The following is a 16,960-nucleotide window of genomic DNA, read 5'->3' on the forward strand; positions in this document are numbered from 1 at the left end:
GTTGCATATGCTGTGCACACAAAAAAAGCTATTTATAAAAAAAAAAAAAAAAAAAAAAAAAAAAGTGCCAAGCAGGCTGGAGTGTGAAATCAAGCATGTTCCAATAATAATCATGAAAAAGGTTTTGTCCCTTAATGATAGAGATACACAATCACACACTGCTTAAAAACAAATATAATCCCTCAATATCTTAAAAAGAGCACATTATGAGTATAGTAACTGACTACTACTACTAAAAAGTAAGTAGCTCAATGAAAAACCAACCAAAAGAATAAATACAACTTGAGACACAAGAACTAAGCTTTGACACTGGAAGCAGGAAGTCCCTTAAAATCAATTTTTGGCATTTAAAAACCAAAAGTTGGCTTCTTGATTTCGAAATAGTTTAATTTACTGCCAAGATGGAGAGGTGTCCAGTCAGAAGTTGAAGAAAGCATGATTATAATTCTGCGAGGGGATGGCAGGAGCGCGCACACACGCACACACATCAGGCCAAGCAGAAGTCGATGTGGGCCAGCAGCTCCCGGTGGCGGCTGGTGGGGTAGTGAGCCCGGCAGCGGGGGCACTCCAAGAAGCTCTCGTCCAGAAGGCTGCCGGCTTTGGAGGGCGACGTGGGCGAGCGGGCGTCGTCGCGGGTGAGGCGCTCCACGTCCAGCTCCTTGTATGAGCTGGGCTCAGAGAAGCGGCTGGTGGGATGCTTCTGACAGGACAATGGAAACAAGCGACACGCGAGTCCCAAAGAAATGATATGTCAAGTTTTTGCACAGTAGCGCACCCAGAGCGTCAAAAGACACACGAAGAGTCAAGCTTCGACATTTTAGGGCTGTAAAAGGTGCACAGGGTTGAATTTGCGGCCCAAACCGAGACTTACGGAAGACTCCAGCTTGGCGATCTGATCACGGGCCTTGCGAAGCTCCTTGAGGACTTTGTGAAGTTGGTGCTGCACGCTCTGACGGTCCATCTTCTCATTCTCAAAGTCTTTGACCGAGAGCTGGATCTTCGAGACGGAACAGATAAGAAGCCTTCGTACCGCTTGACAAAAAGGCGAACGAAAATGTACTGCTCGGCGGAAAGGCGGGAGAGAAAACAGTGTTGCCTTTCGAGTTGTTGGGGTTTTGATGATGCCTTGCTCAAAAGACATAGTTGCCAATGTTTGTTGAACACTTTAGAAAAGATTTTTCGAAACAGCTCTTGGTCCCTAATTTAGGAAAAACAATCCTGTCAAAAAGTGGTACGGGATCAGTTATTTTGGTGGCCTTCAGAAAACACTGAAAATTGGACTGTACCGCCTCAAGAAAACTCAAAAGTATCGTCTAAGTTTGTGTACAAGCAATATTATATATGTTAAAATTGATTTACAGGTACAGTATCATATGACCATTGCAATATGCAATATGTTCACTGTTTGGGGTAACATTAACTATACGTCGGTGTGGTTTGGCGTATAAAGTGGCCGGGCTGTGTTTATTTACTCAAATGCAGCTATCGAATATTTTTAGAATTGAATATTCTTCAGGATTATTCCATCGATTAATTGGATAAAAACTGAATTTGCATTATTAAATACAATAACGTGCTTGTGAGATGCAGGCATAATTTTTGTCCACTTGGGGTCCCCATCCTCACGTTCTGCGATAGTATTGTGACTTTGAGTGTCTATGGCTTTAAAAGGCAGGGGAAACAAATAAAACTCATATCTCAAGATATTACTTTACCCACTTTTTTTTCTGATGGAAAAAGAGAGCCAATATGGTATATTTTAATAAGTGTCGCGGTTTGTTGCCGTGTCACCTGCTGCTCTAGTGCCGCTATCCTCCTCTGCTCTTCATTCTGGCTCAGAAGAGACTTCTGCAGCAGGTTGACCTGTCAGGTTTGAATCCAAATTTTAGCCCAAATTTGCATAGCATGCTCATTTAGGACACTCGCATTTGTACGAGTATCAAACGTCTTAAAAAAGTGTAAAAAGGCTCACTTGGAGCAGAAGCTCGGCAGATCTCTTCCTCTCCTCTTCCAGTCTGAGGTCCATGCTCTCCAGTTCAGTTCTCATCCTGTCTGCTCGATCCGAGGACACCTGCCTCTCCTCGGACACTGCATTCCTACATTGAAAATTTAAATGATATGATATAGACCTTTTCGCCGTGAAATCACACGTACTTTTGGGTGTTTCCAAACGATGAAAAGGTTTATGCGGTACATACACTGTACAATTTAGTATATACACCCACTGTATAAGTTGTTTGACTTTTTTCTCAACTTGCGCTCCAGGCGCGGTACCTGCTGCTGAGCCGCTCCGTCTGCATCTGCACCCTGGCCTCCTCCAGCTCTTTAGTCCTCTCCTTGTACTTGCTCTGGAGGGACGACAGCTGGTCGTACTTGTCGTCGAAGCGCCGCTGCAGCGCCGCCGTCTCCTCCTGCAGCCGGGCCACGCGCTCAGTCTGGCGCTGCAGCTCGGCCTGACTTTTGTCGCACTGTGCGGTGACGCCGAAACTCATTAGGTCAGTACGTGCATGAATAAGAAGATTTATGTTCCAAAAAAATGCTATGCTAACTTTATTACTTTATTTACCACTTCATTTCATAGTAACCTGCACCAGGGAGGTTTTCATTTAATTCGGGTTTGTTGTAATATCTTGTCTACAGTCCGAGAATGACCAATCTACATTGTAGTAGTCACATGTCTGTGCTCCGGTTTCGCAATAAAGCATATAGAGGTGCTATGATTAATCGACAACTTATCGATTATGAAATTAATCAACTATTTTGATAATTGATGAATCGTCTAAATTCGAGACATTAATCCTTGGAATTTCAGCCTTTCACCAGTAAATATTCCGATTATCTTTTTGATTAATCAAAATAAGACATTTGCAAACGTTTACTTGAGGGGGGGAAATCAACATTTTTGTCCAATTTTAAACATCTTAGGGACCAAACCATTAACTGAATCATAATTTGTTTGTGCATTTTCGGCATTGTCAATTTGAACTAATGTCCTGTCATCGATTAATCAACAGTTGAAATCATCATATTTCAAGGGAAAAAAAATAACACTATGTACCTGCTCCTTCTGCTTGACGACTTCCTGCCGGGCTCTGGCGAGCTGATCTTTCTGCTCGTCCAGCTGCTTCTGCGAGGCCAACATGGACTGCTCGTAGCGGCTCCTGAGCTGCGCCTCCTTCTCCGAGGATTCAGATGCAGCATCTTGTGCGGCGGCGGTGGTAGAAGTAGAGTCTTGCCGCCCGGCCTGGCTCAGCTGCTGCTCCAGCTCGTGGGTGCGGGCGAGGACCGACTGGACGAAGGCCTCTCGCTGCTGGTCGTACACCAGCCACTGCTGGTTCTTCTCCAGGGCCTAGTGGAGACCCTTTCAACTGTACTTCTATTCATTTGGAGTGGATGTTAAATAGCATGGGGATCCTGTACTCACATCTTTCAGTTGATCCTGTACCAAGGCCAAGTCTGCAGTGGATGCCTGTCCATTCTAAGCACACGATGACAACGTAACATTGGATTAAAGCATGAAGCAATGGATGACAGATTCCAAATCCTTACAGAAAGTCTTCTCAGAGGAGTGGAGGCTATTGGAGCTGTACAGTACAGCTAATCTTTGGTGTAATATTTTGCAGGTCCCCCAAAAATGTTTTTAGTTGTCATCAGATCTTTACTCATCACTGACACCCTCGCGAAAGGGTAAGCAATAACATAATTGAATCAAATAAAAATAAAGAACAGGGATGTCGCCGCCCTATTTGCGTTCAGTTTATGGATTCGTGTTTGGCTTTTGAACTATACTTTCCTTGAACTTTAAAGCTAAACTCTGCTCCTCCAACAGGTTCACACTCAAGTCGATTTTCTCAGTGTTAGTTGACAGTGTGAAAGTGTGAAAGTCAGCCATCGGTGTATATTCTCTGCACTGTCATGACCCCGGGGCACTCGCTATGAGGCCTCTTTCTCAACGGCCACGTCAGGGGGGTCTTCGCACTCATAACTCGTCATCTCTGACTACAAACCCCCCACAGTTCCCTGCCGACGTCTAACCCATGGCAGAATAACATTTTTTGACAGCACTGTCACAACAGGCGGCATCTAAATGATCATCTGTTAGCACTCGCAGACGAGAACGGCGAGCTTGTCAACTTTCTCCTGGGTGGATTAAAAACGCTGGCACGCCAAGTCAACTAATAGCTTTCGTGCGTCCAGGAAGGATAGGGGCGTGGGGCGCGGTGGGGCAGATCATTTTCTTCAGGGGGTAATCCATCGACCTGGAAGTACTCATTCAGTACGTTGTAAACATGCGACAGCAATGACCTAATTAAGGCCGTGTCTGACTCGTGATCAAAACCTACTCTGAATTGGACTGATGAATGGACTACAATACACAAGCCATAAAAATTCCAATACTCTGTGTATACTTATTACATAGTAAGGAAAGAGTGAATGCAGCGTTTCTCAAAGTGTTGATTCTCAAACTTGAGTACGAGAATCAACCTCTATTTTGTTTTTGGGGTGCTTTGCATAAAGTCGGAAATCATTTGTAGTTTCAGGTTTGTTTTTATTTTGTGATCATTTTTTTTTCTTCCCATAGAGGGGTTGCGGTGCCGCTTGAAACCCCAGCGTGAGTCAGAATGCGCACACTTCCTGCCTATTTATAACCTGGCAAAAAGCAGACATGACAAACAAGAAAGCAGCGACACCAGCGTGTTTTAGTGTCACTGGGCTTCCCGCTGGGCTGTGTCTTGTGAGTGATGACAATGTTGATGTTTTGACAAGACACTGACAGGACTGCCGGGGAGATTACGTCAACGCCAGCAAAGGTGAAACAGTCCCACCCAGTGGCCAGAGCTATAAGTGCATTTGGTTTTTATTGAATTTAGTTTGACGCGGCTTAACCCTTAGAGTGTTAATTTCCATGCACAGACGGAATGTTCCGTCCATTTAAGATTGATTGACATCAATCAATCTTAAATGTTTCACAGAAAAGAGAAAGTGCATTTCATTGTGTGTGTGTGTGTGTGTGTATATATATATATATATATATATATAAAATAAATAAATAATTAAAAAAAAAATATATATATATATATATATTTTTTTTTTTTACTTTTAGACCAGATACTTACAATATGTAGGGGTTAAACATCATTAGGGTGGAGATGATTACATCTTGGACACTGGAGCTAGCAGCCCGACATGAATATTCATCCGCTTGGCAGAATACATCAATTTACAGATCTGTTACATACAGTATGTGTCCGTTTATTCTATATCGCTTTTAGAATCAGAGAGTATAATTAAGACTTCAAGTCTCCGTTGACTGAACCACCGCCTGATTAGTTAAAATTGAATTTGCTTAACTAATCTTCATGTAATTCATTTAAAAATACAGTGAGGGAAAACCACACCATAATAAAAAGGATCCCTAATGTTGTGGAAAGCTCAACATACCACCGCTTGCGTCTCCAGAGATTGGCAGCGGGCGGAAACAGTGGCCAGCTTATTCTTTAGGTTCTCAGTCTCCTGTGAAAGATTCTGGAAGTCAAGGTCCCTCTTGTCCACATCCTTGCGCCGCTGGTCCAGCTGGGATTGCAGTGCCGCCACCACCTAAAACGGGGACCATAATTCAAAAGGAGCAATGACAAATCTGTTAAACCGGACGACAGCTGAGGCCCCGCACAGCGAGCGACGCGGCCAAAAGCGACTGGACAATCGCGAGAAAACGTACAATCGGCGAGTCTCCGCTGCACATCAGGCGATTGACCCTCGCGCATATAAACCAACATAAACAAATGCATAAGAATACTCTGAGAAAACACATTCGATTGATAAATAGAACAAAAGCCAAAGAGGCTATGTCTGTTCAAACACAATCTATTACTACTGATGGTGTTGAAAACATTTCTTAGTCAAAATTGTCCTTATGTGGAACTTGACAGTGTTTTTGCACAGTACCGTACGATTTGTTTTCAGCTTTACGCTTCACTAGATACGTGCCTCTCCTCCTTTAGCTGACAGCTGCTGCCTAACCGTTTCCAACTCTTGCTCCTTGACCAGCAACTGTTGATTGTTCCTCTCGCGAAGCGTCTCCAGCGAAACAATCCTCTGCGATACAGCGACATGAAGCACAAAAGGGGAGTTTAAAGCAGTCAAACAAGTCACACCACTGCGTGAATCTTGCTCATGGCCCAGACATCGCCGCGTGCCCCGTCCTCACTTCGAGCAACTTGCTTTTGTCAGAGTCAGGCGGCCTGCTGTGACGCTTGGCCAACTCGTCCATCTTCCTCCTGAGGTGAGCGTTCTCCCTCCTGACTCGCTCCACTTCTGCTTCGGCTTTGGAGGAGGAGCTGCTGGATTTGAAGCCCAGTTTGGCGACTATGGTGTCTTTTGCCCCTTTGGATGTCATGGTGGCCTTTACAGCAACTGGACTGCTAGAATAGGTGGTTAATTTTCATTTTTCATACGCTCCAACTTAGCGCAGGGTAGAGTGCTAACGCAGTACAGGCTTTTCTTTTTTTTTTTTGACAGTCGATATTTGTTAGAATTTTAAAAAGTCTATTGTGAAAGACAAAAGAAAACCTTTAATATCCGAAAAGCGGTTTCGTAGAAACATAATGCTTCAAGGCATTTAAACAAATTTAAGTGTTGGAGTGTGTATTATTCAACAAATATGACACCAATAGTTTCCCTTTTGCTGCAAATGAATATCAGCTCTAAATATCGGTTACCAGCCCTGGAGACCCCCCCCCCAGAAAAAAGCCCTGTTTACCAGGAATTAAGTGAGCATATGTCATATAGAAGGCTAAATTGCACCTTTGAAGCTCTTCAATTAGTGAAAATAACAGAGCATGTGCTCAATCTCAATATTATCCGCCAAGTACCGCAGTCCCATGCAGTACAAAAGGAAAGTCAACACGCTAGCTAGCCATCACTTAGCATTATTACTGGGACGCCATAACCACGAACGCACCTGTCACTAGACGCAAGCTGACGGGCTTTATATAAAAATAATAATAATAATATGTTCCTCTTGCCCCTTAAGATAAAATATGAAGTTAAACACTGCTTATTATTAAAAACAGATACACTCACGCAAGGATACAACTGCGTCTTTGTTGCCAAAACAGTCAGTCGGTGTCTTTGGCAACAGCTTCCTCAAGTTTGAATTACAGCGCCACGACGTCACTTCCGCAACTATCGCGCGGGTGCGTTTGCTTACGACCTCGCGTATGACGTCGCCTGGTGGTGCGACGCTATTCAGAAAACAGCGGTTCTAAACTGTATACATCCGTAATTTCTATTATTTTTCTAACGTTTATACTTCTAAAAATGTGACTGTTATGTCTAATTAATCTGTAGTATTGTCTAACGCCGTTGCGAGTCAACAACACCGGGCTGCCCGTGACGAAGAATGGAACGCACACTTGTCGTGGACAGCTTCCTCTCAACTGGATGGTCTTGTTCTGCCGGATCTTAGGTTGCATTTAAATTTCATTAAAAAAAAAAAAAAAAGACAAAAGCAGAATTTTCAGGGGGAGCCAAGGAAAATTAACATCTAATCTAAATAGAAAGAAAAACAGATAACAAAAGTAGCAGCATAAGTAGCAGTAGCGTACAATTATTTGCAGTGACAGTGATATTTATAGACATGTCGATGAATTATAAAAGAAAAAGGGAGGCAGTTTCTCATCTGTGAGTTATCCAATTTCAACTTATTTGATTTTTGCTATCAAGATATCGCCGCTCACCTATCTATGCCTGCGACATATAGTGATAGGCAAAACAATTTTACGCACTTCCACTAGATGGCAGTACAATTAGCTGTGCATCCACCAGTTACCATTCATACAACAGAATGGCACACACACACAGTGGGTAAGTAAATTTGTGAGTAAATTATGATGAGGTCATCATTTTGACGACACATACTTTGCGACATTTTTGGTTGGTGTTGCACCGTGCGATTTTAAAGAAATATTCCTTGGCTCAATAAAGGCTGGCAAACACTGACAAGAGGGATTGGTTGTGTTTGCAAAGGTCAACGCTGTTGTTTAAAGATGGACCAATTCAATGTATTTTTGTGAATTACGCGTTAAAAGTGGCAACATTGTTTTTCAGCAATTAATCACAACAACGACCACGCTGTAAACACAATCCGATTGCCCGCGCAGGACACTGCGAGGGAGGTGAACAACGCGGGACTATTTTTCACCCTGTAATTTGGATCGCCCATTTTTTGATGAATTTGGGGGAGGGCACGCTTTTTGCCCGAGCTTGCCGTGCAACGCCTGCCAATAATTCTTCAATCTAAAATTGCAGAATGGGACTTTTGCATGCCTGTGTGTGGGGAAACTAAAACACAAATTTATGTAGAAAAGCAAAAGTAATGCATGCGAGTGAGGTGATGTTCACACTTGGGGATGCAGCTCAATTCCAATGCAAAGAAGTTTTTTTTTTCTTTTCTCCCCCCCCCCCCCCCCCCTCTTAAAACACAGCAGCCTGTGTAAAGCACACGAGAAGGCAGCTGGTTTGTGGCCTCATTAAGAGAAGAATACGTTGCATGCGCTATATACAGTATACGGCATGAAAAAGAAGCCATATCTGTCCAACAAATCATCATTATCCATCTGTGGGGAATGTATTTTTTTTTGAGTGGAGTTCATAGTACAACAAAAGCCTGTGTGAGCAGTATAAAAGCAGTATATACCGTATACCCACAGAGCCTGCTCACTTTTTGGGTCTTTTTGGTTCAGAGCATTTTATTTTGCAGCCTATTTCCTCGATTGCACTTCACTGTTCTGGGATTCAGACTCCATTGCATCGCCTTGGCTTTCAGCACATACGGTCCACTCCAAAAGATCACAGTACTCCCCCACATTGGCGCTGTGGGCTCCAGAAAAGACGTGCAAACAAAAACACACGTGGCTCTCGTCAAACTTTGACTGGTTGTCCTCTCGACTTCAACACAAACTTGCTAGCTAACCACTCCTCACTGCCCAACACCTTTAGCCATAAATACAAATGCTTAATTTTTAATTCAATCCCAAAGGCGTAATACGATGTCATGTGTAAGTGTGTTCAAAGAAGTCAAACCCCGTAAAATGCCTTTGTAAAGAAAATCAAAAGTTTCCGCTTTACTGCCCACTTCACATAATTTCTTTTGTACAGCGAACCTCGATATATTTGAATTTGCAAATTTGTCTATTTGCGGATTTTTGGGGAATCTATGGGCTTAAAAACTCACTACGCTCACTGTTGTTTTTCTTTGTTTTGTTCTCGGAAGTGTTGAAGTAAGTTGAGGAGCTTCACATAGATAAAAGTAGTAGTTTACTGACATCTTGTGGCATTTATTGGCAATTACAGTACTGCATCAAGCTTTTGGGGAGTGTCACATTCTTCTCATGAAACCCCTTGTTGGGACTCGTCCTCCATTTGAAGTAAATGTCGCCAAAAAAAGACCAAAAAAATCAAAACACATGCAGCAGTGATCCGTGGATACTCGCAGAGCTCAGTAAGACCGTACAATTTATTCTCGGACCACCCCAAAAAAGTCTTTCTGTTGTTTAACAGAGCAGGCAGGACCACCAGAGTCACTTCTGCCAGACTGCAACTGCAAAATGGCTCCCTGGAGGTTGTCTCTTGTAGAGCTGATTAAAGATACAGCAGAGACACAACAGCATGACAAGTCACACGTCACCGCTCTCAATTTAGAAGGGAACCTGCAAAAGTGACGAGAAACCAGCAAGATGGTATATGACATTCTGGGAATTTAAAAAAAATAATAATAATAATTTTTTACCATCTGTTTCTTGGTGATTCACGAAGTTGGCAGAATCTCAGCCTCCTAACGAGAGCTGGCGGGGTAGAGTATGTGTGTGTGTGTGTGTGTGTGGGGGGGGGGGAGTGGGGGGGGGTTGTCTTGGCTGGTGGATCAGTCTCACAGTGAGTTGTGTCAGCAGCATCATCGCCGAAAACAGCTTCGCCGCTTGGCAGGAGACCACATGCTGACCGGCACCGTTGTCTGAATGGCCCTCATTCCCATTGCAGCTGGCATTTTTGCTGACCTTTGAGCGCCCACCATCAATGTTTAGTTTGGCGGCTCGGCACTGGGGTCATGCCCTTAAAAAAGGTACAACTATTCATACCGATTCATTATGAAATCACAAGAGGCAAAATGTAGATTTTAGCCAGCTACTGGAGACGATGGAGCAATGGATCATTTTTCAGTTTGTGCGCCCGCTTGTCGCTAGGCAGAGTTCACGGGGCTCAGTCGTAACTGCCCCGTAGGTCAATAAAAAGGGCTACAGTGGTACCTTGACAAAGTTTTAATTTTATGTTTTTTTTTTGTTTTTGTTTTTTTACTTGTATAGCAAATCCATTTTCATCATTGAAATGAATAAAAAAAAAAAAAATGCTACAATTTTTGTTATGTTTTTAATAAAGAAAAATAGCACTGTATTGTCTACTGACTGTTTGTTCCGTTCAATAAACGGCTGAAAGTGCATCAGACTCTGGCTCTCCTTGCCCACTTATTTTCCACTTCACTCGAGCGCTGCCGTATCCGAAGCTAGCTCGTGCAAAAGTTTAGGGCTCGTAACACGAAGCAAAAAAAGAAAAAAATTAACTAAGTGGCGGCTCGTAAACTGGAAAAAATGTAAGTCGGGGTGCTCTTCAGTTTGAAAGTGGTCAATCACGCTCAAATGAAATGAGGATCGATTGAATCACTGCTCTGTATTGAATGTAAAAGATGTATTAGAATGAAACGCCACCATCTGGTGGATTAGCTGTGTAAATTCCTCCCTCGTGCTGCGTCTCCACTTTTAGCCACTCACAGTCTGGTAAAGCAGCAATTTGAATCGCACCGCTGTCCAGCACGGAAACGGAATGGAGGAACCACGTGACTCGCCAATAGCCGGTGTCTTCTTCTAATGCGACTATTTTTGCACTTCATCCAGGAGACACGTTTTACACACGAGTGTAACGTATTAGGTAACCTTGAAAGCGCTGCATGACCCGCACTTTTTCTTTATGTACTGCATCAGCAGGTACTAGGCTGCCGTTGTAAAACAAAAAGCCTTAACACAATCATAACCTTGTCAACCCGTGACACACTTCAGATTGATTTTTGCGACAGAACCAAATGTTGCGGATGATTGTGCGCCGTTTTAAAGACAAAAAGAGCGAGTGACACTTTACGGCAATAAATCGCTGACGCCGCCTTCTCTGCACGACTGAGCAACCAAATCGGATCTTGACTTTTTATGACTCGGTGCCGGCGACGGCCACGGCTGCCGCTTTTCGGGGCTGTCGATCGGGCCCGTTCTCCTTATGAAAGCAATATCACTGCAGCAGCCGAGGGAGGGCGGCGAGGGTTCATTCCATCTGGCACAGACCTCCGCTTAGACTCCCTGTTCAAAGGTCACGAGCACTGCGATATCAAAATACATCTTTTTACCATCATTCCAAATGGGATCAGCCCATAATGTCAGCGCATAAACGATATAGTCCAATTCCCCAAAAATGGCTTCTGGAGTCCAAACCATCATTGTTGAAGTTTTTGTGTTCTTTGTGATGGCATCGAGGAAAACGCTATTGTTGAAAAAAAAAAAAAAAAAAAAGCCCGACTCGAGCAGGTTTTTCATTTTGGCCCTCGCTATCAAAGTTGAAGGACAGCGGGGAATTATTCCAACGCACGCGAAGAAGTCCGTGATTATTTGCAAACGTCGCAAATTCTCTTCGTGCCGAGCCCGCTGCTGTGGTCGGCCACATTCACTTTATTTGCTATCGGAAAATAAGTATTAAAGTCAACAAGCGTCACAAAAGGGACTGTGTTCGATTTGGAGGTTCCACTTTATAGCTTTTCTGAGTAGATCATAAACACTTTGGGGAAGATTTTTAGCTCCGGCCCCTCGCTGTCGTCTGTTGCCAAACGCTCTCGTCTCATTGAAAACTTTCTTAGCCTGATGATTAAATGATCACTCTTCACCTTCCAGCGAAAAGCTCCGCATCCACGCACGTGCTGACTCGACCAGAAGAGACGAGTTTGCAATCAATTAGGGGCCGGATAGAAATTCCTTTGTGAAACCTCCTGGGCCTTCAAACGGGAAGCGGAAAAACGTTCCATTGTGACTTAAAAGGCAAAAAAAGATGAATTTCACCAACAAAAGCGAATAACTTAATTGTCAATGATTGTATTTGTTTTTGTGCTTTCTCTACAACAGTGTCTCACACGACAATAATAGCAACTGCGCCGTATTCCTTCTTGAAGCTGTCCTAATGGTTTCTCATTCTTCCCGATCGGTCTTCCAACACTCTTTGGTGACACACGCTGCCATTTCGCAGCGCACATTGTTAAATATTTACGACTGCACAGCCTCGCCGTCAACTTTTAATGCGGGGAGGGCTGCAAGGAGAAAGCAGTGTGATTATAAAAGTACCAAACTATTAAGGCTTGCGAAGTTTGCTCAACGGCAGCCATGTTTAACTTGCTGTTAAATTCACAGATGCTACAAAACTTTCACATATGCAAATTTTATATTCAAAGTTTCAACTCAAACGGAATTATAGCGCCACCATCTGGTCAATTATGTACAAATTACCTGGAGACAACAGGTAACTTATGTATACAGACACACACACTAAAAAATATACAATAGCTTGTATTGTCCTTGATTTACGAGTTGAACTCAAAAGACTCGTATCTCAAAGCACTGTTCCCCATTGACGTGAATGGAAATGCTATTAATCCGTTCTAGCGCCCCAAAAAACTCAAAATAATTTTTTGTAACTTTTTTTTTTTATATATATGAAACTTAGCACTCTACAGTATTGTACTTAATAAAAACATACAGTAATAACATTATTACATACAATGTAAAGAATCTGTGGTCTGTGGATCATGATAATTCAATGGGGATTGTGCTGCTCATTCTGGTGTGCATGACTTGGCCACCAGGGGGCAGTTTAATACATACAGACGCACTGCACATAGATTTGATGATGAAACACAGAAGAAGACCATCTAAACGAACCTCCGATAATATTAGTCGTTAATTGCGGAGGATAAAGAATATGTTCCTGTGAGTACTGTTGTATGCATGTGTTATTACCACTTGTGCTCAAATACAATTTGTTTTAAGTTTTAGAACTGCTGAGACATCGAGGCTACTGTTAGCCTGTCTATGCCATTTTGTGTTGTGTGTTAGCAGTAAGCTAGCGGACTTTCGTAAGACAGCGTAAACGGTTTTCGGTTAATTCACATTGTTTTATGTTATGTTTTGTTGTAAACTTTACCTGAAAGGCAATAAACAGCTTGAAAAAGTAGTTTTTTTGAAAGAAAAATTGACAAAAAAATAAATAAATCTTGAAAACCTCAAAATCTAGAACATTCGTAAGTCGCGGTACAACTGTCTGTCTGATCAATGTCTTTGCCTCTGTGTGAATTATTCTACCTACACATTTTATTATATTTTATTTTAAACAACATGCATATAATTTTAAGGGTGAATTTTCCATTGGTTGGTAGATTGGTAGAAAACTAAATGGAAAAATATATTTTTAGTACAATTAAAAAAAACAAGGTGTCAGTATCTGGTTGGTAGTATCAGGAAACAAAATATTTTACTATTGTTTAGCATATCCTTTGTGGCTGGTTCTTTTTCCAATATACAATGTATGCACACAATATATAAAGAAAATGTATCAAAATAGGATAATAAAGCAAAGACATTTGTACCGAATTTTTAAAAAAGCACATATTTATTTGTTGGTTTAAAAATTTTTAAAAAATCAGTATCCAATTAAAAAAAAGACTTCTAATTATTGTGTTAATTTTCATTGCAGTGTCTTTGAATCCACTCACGTGCTCATTGAGCCGAACAACGATGAGCACATAACATTTGTATGGTTTCATTTCCACAAAGCATAAACACTTTCCACCCGTTTATTCCCCAAACTGCAACACTTGCTTGAAAATCTCCCCTCATTACACGCCTGAATTGATCGTTACGCGCAGAAATGTGACTTGTGGGGGCGTTTTACGCGCCTTCGGAGAAGTGAGATTTAATCGCTCGCTCAAATCATTCTGCTGCGCCGCTGCTTGCGACTTCGCCTTCAACGGCACAATTATCTTCCAAGTCTCTAATCTGTTCGTTTGGTGAATGCATTTAAAAGTCCTCTCACGGCTTAAATGGCTAAAATTTGCCCTGCACAGAAAAGCCATTTAAGAAAGTAACTTGATTTCTGGGTCCAAACACGCTGAGAAAAGGGAATGGGACTCACGCTACAAATTGTTTAGTTGCCACCAAGTCACCTTTTGCTTAAACTTAGGCTCCCTGTTATTGGCATCAATTCAACTTTCTGTCAAGACCCGGCCTACTTATTTACTGTTACTAAGTCCGTCCAGTTTCCATCTGTAGTTGCGTATAACAATAAAAACGAGCAAAACCTTTTCTGTGAAGCTAGTTTGCTCTCCATTGACTATTACAATAATTTAATAAAGCAAAAAACAATGAAAACAAACGACAAGTAGCACGTAAGCTAGCCTCATTAGCTTAGATGGCTAGCAGTTAGCACCACGGATCGTGGCTAGCAACAAAATTAGCATGCTAACAGCCGCAAGATTTTACAGGTTTTGTTTTTTGTTTGTCTGTTTTTAATGAAGCAAAATAGCACTATATTGTATGAAACACAATAAAAGAGAATGTAAATAACTTTTTATAAAGTGTAATTACTGTACATAATAAAAAAAAAAAATCATCATCAAAAATCATCACTGAGGCAATTCCAGGCAACGTTATGGGACTTAAAACTTGCAACCGACTTCATGCACCGTTGACCTACTTCTCATGAGGGAATATATAAAATTTTTATTTATTTGTTTTTTAATTTAGCGTCTGATTCCATACTATGGAGGAAAGGTGCGAGGGGAAAAAAAGCAAGACAGTCGTTTTTGTAGCACATGCATGACAAGTGTGCTGAAATTCCCATTGATATTTGCATATCAGAAAAACGACTTCCACTATTATTACACGTGAGGGATCTGAAGAGTACTGAAAATAGTCGTAAATGCATAGGAAGCTCACTTGTTGCACCTGTTCCAGAGGGGTTGTCACAGCTCAGTGCAAAGATGAAGTGTGGAGTTTTAAAAAAAAAAAAAAAAAAAAAAAAAAAAAAAAAACGCAAAAGTTCTCTTGGGTGATAAACCTGACAGGCAATTCCGCCTCCAGTATTTGATCTCGTAGCAATGAAGACGAGCCGCCTGATGAAATTGACCATTTATAGCAAATGCTTTTGATTTAGCTCGGCTCTCTGGGAGGCTTTTAAACGGGAGAATCAGTCCCCTGGGAAGATGTGGTGTTCGAGCAAACACTAAAAGTTGTGCGTTAAAACCTTTGTGAAGCCACTGATGCCAAAAGATGAACTCATAAAAACGGAGCTGTGTGAGATAGTGGATGCAGAGAATATTTATTGCAAACATTGTAAAAGAAGACACACAGGTGAAAAATATTTTCCAGCTTAGTCACTTACCAAGTCTGATTTGAATGACATCTTTTTTCCAATGATTTACAAATTCCAACCACAGAAAAATACCACTGACGTTTAGAGCCGGTCGAGGAAAGAATGTGAACGAACCCTTTAGTAGACGAGACATAAGAAGCACTTTGAAAATGATGAGCGATACAATTTAATACAAACTCAAGGAGGCTGTTCAATACAACCTGAATGCTGCTTTCTCAAAAGTGTCTGCTTATTTCTCCTTAGTCAAGGACATTTATACACAAATCAACAGGCAGTTGTCATCTGCCTTATGCAACTGGCGCACTCCCAACGACAGACATCTTGCTTTGTTTCACAGTATAGCGATAATACAATTTCAGAGAGCGGGAAAGGTACAAGGTCTAGTTTCTTATCCTTTTCTAAAACAAAAATGTTATGCATCACTGAATCTAGTAGCATCATACTATTTGATTAAAAGAAAAAAGTATGTTAGCAGTTGGTGAAAACCCTACACTTCTACAATGGAAACATTTAAAATGTCGGAGTATCGTCAACATAAAATGTAGGAGTATCATCAACATTATTTGGAAGTAGTAAGTTAATGGGCAAATTATGTTATGCCAATTATTGATATTTTTTTCCCCCCATAAGGCATGTTGTTCTGGCTGGTCCACAGATACTACAGAGACCCACGATGCAAAGTAAATTTGACAACAAAACTCCTGGTATTTTTCCAGAGCTTGTATGATACAGCTTTCCTGTGAAAAGGAAAACAGCAGGCGGAAAAACAAAAACATGACAGAGACGTGGAACAGCAGCCTGAGAGGCTGTGAGGATATGGACAGTTTCAGTTTAGCACTTGAAAAGGAGAATTCCCGCCGCCCCCTTCAAATTAGCAGGTGTACACCGTGTTTGGCATCTGAACAACACAAAAACATTAACTCTCTATCTAATGCCAAATGTTATATTTATCCGCTTCCACCTTTCCAAACTTGTTTTCTGTCCTAGTTACAAAACACACAATAGTATTTTCTTTGAATCCCTCCGCAAATTACAGTACAGTGAACCCCCGTGGATACCTTCCAGACCCACCAGAGATCAGTACAAATCATCACTATATATAGACCATATAATTAATAAAAAAGAGTTTTAAAACTTCCAAAGGCTTGAATCACATTTAGACTGGTATTAAAACATACTTTACAAGTATTCCTTAGCGTCTGTTGTCACTCTCATCAACATCACATTGAGAAAAGGAAAAGAAGACACATTTGCACCATCTCCAAATAAGCTTGCTTCAAGCTGTTTATTTGTCACTCACTGTTGAAGTTTACTGTAAAACCGATATGAAACAAAAGAGAATCAAACATTGTCTATTTAAACACCAATGTGTTCAGCCAAACCATGTAATTTAAATCTCATGAAAGTCCACTAGCCTAATGCTAAGAGATAATGGGAAACACCATAGATG

General features: G+C 41.6%; 1 protein-coding gene across 3 annotated transcripts; it reads right to left on the reverse strand.

Moving 5' to 3' along the window:
• Positions 1 to 66: 66 nt before the first annotated feature.
• On the reverse strand, positions 67 to 7,156 carry cep55l (centrosomal protein 55 like). 3 transcript variants are annotated; one of them, XM_061706325.1, is made up of 11 exons: positions 7,084 to 7,156; positions 6,209 to 6,422; positions 5,989 to 6,096; positions 5,443 to 5,598; positions 3,425 to 3,478; positions 3,059 to 3,349; positions 2,275 to 2,468; positions 1,973 to 2,096; positions 1,792 to 1,863; positions 872 to 997; positions 67 to 700 (listed from the first exon to the last, which is right to left on the reverse strand). In XM_061706325.1, exons 2-11 carry the CDS (start codon positions 6,395 to 6,397, stop codon positions 488 to 490), a joined length of 1,527 nt encoding a protein of 508 aa, XP_061562309.1. In that variant the 5' UTR covers positions 6,398 to 6,422; positions 7,084 to 7,156; the 3' UTR covers positions 67 to 487. The 3 variants fall into 3 exon arrangements, with proteins under 3 accessions (XP_061562309.1, XP_061562308.1, XP_061562310.1); XM_061706324.1 differs by having other exon boundaries at positions 6,209 to 6,419; positions 7,084 to 7,146; XM_061706326.1 differs by having other exon boundaries at positions 7,094 to 7,103.
• Between the last annotated feature and the right edge of the window lie 9,804 nt (positions 7,157 to 16,960).

Source organism: Phycodurus eques, chromosome 19 (genome assembly GCF_024500275.1).
Source record: "Phycodurus eques isolate BA_2022a chromosome 19, UOR_Pequ_1.1, whole genome shotgun sequence".
NCBI lineage: Eukaryota > Metazoa > Chordata > Actinopteri > Syngnathiformes > Syngnathidae > Phycodurus > Phycodurus eques.

What these genes read in the sequence shown, in the direction of transcription:
- cep55l (XM_061706325.1), bottom strand. Translation starts at nt 6,397, where the DNA reads ATGACATCCAAAGGGGCAAAAGACACCATAGTCGCCAAACTGGGCTTC. An exon ending in ACAAAAGCAAGTTGCTCGAA is followed by an intron (nt 6,097 to 6,208) that starts GTGAGGACGGGG and finishes GCTGTATCGCAG; the next exon opens with AGGATTGTTTCGCTGGAGAC. An exon ending in CTCTGGAGACGCAAGCGGTG is followed by an intron (nt 3,479 to 5,442) that starts GTATGTTGAGCT and finishes TCGTGTGCTTAG; the next exon opens with AATGGACAGGCATCCACTGC.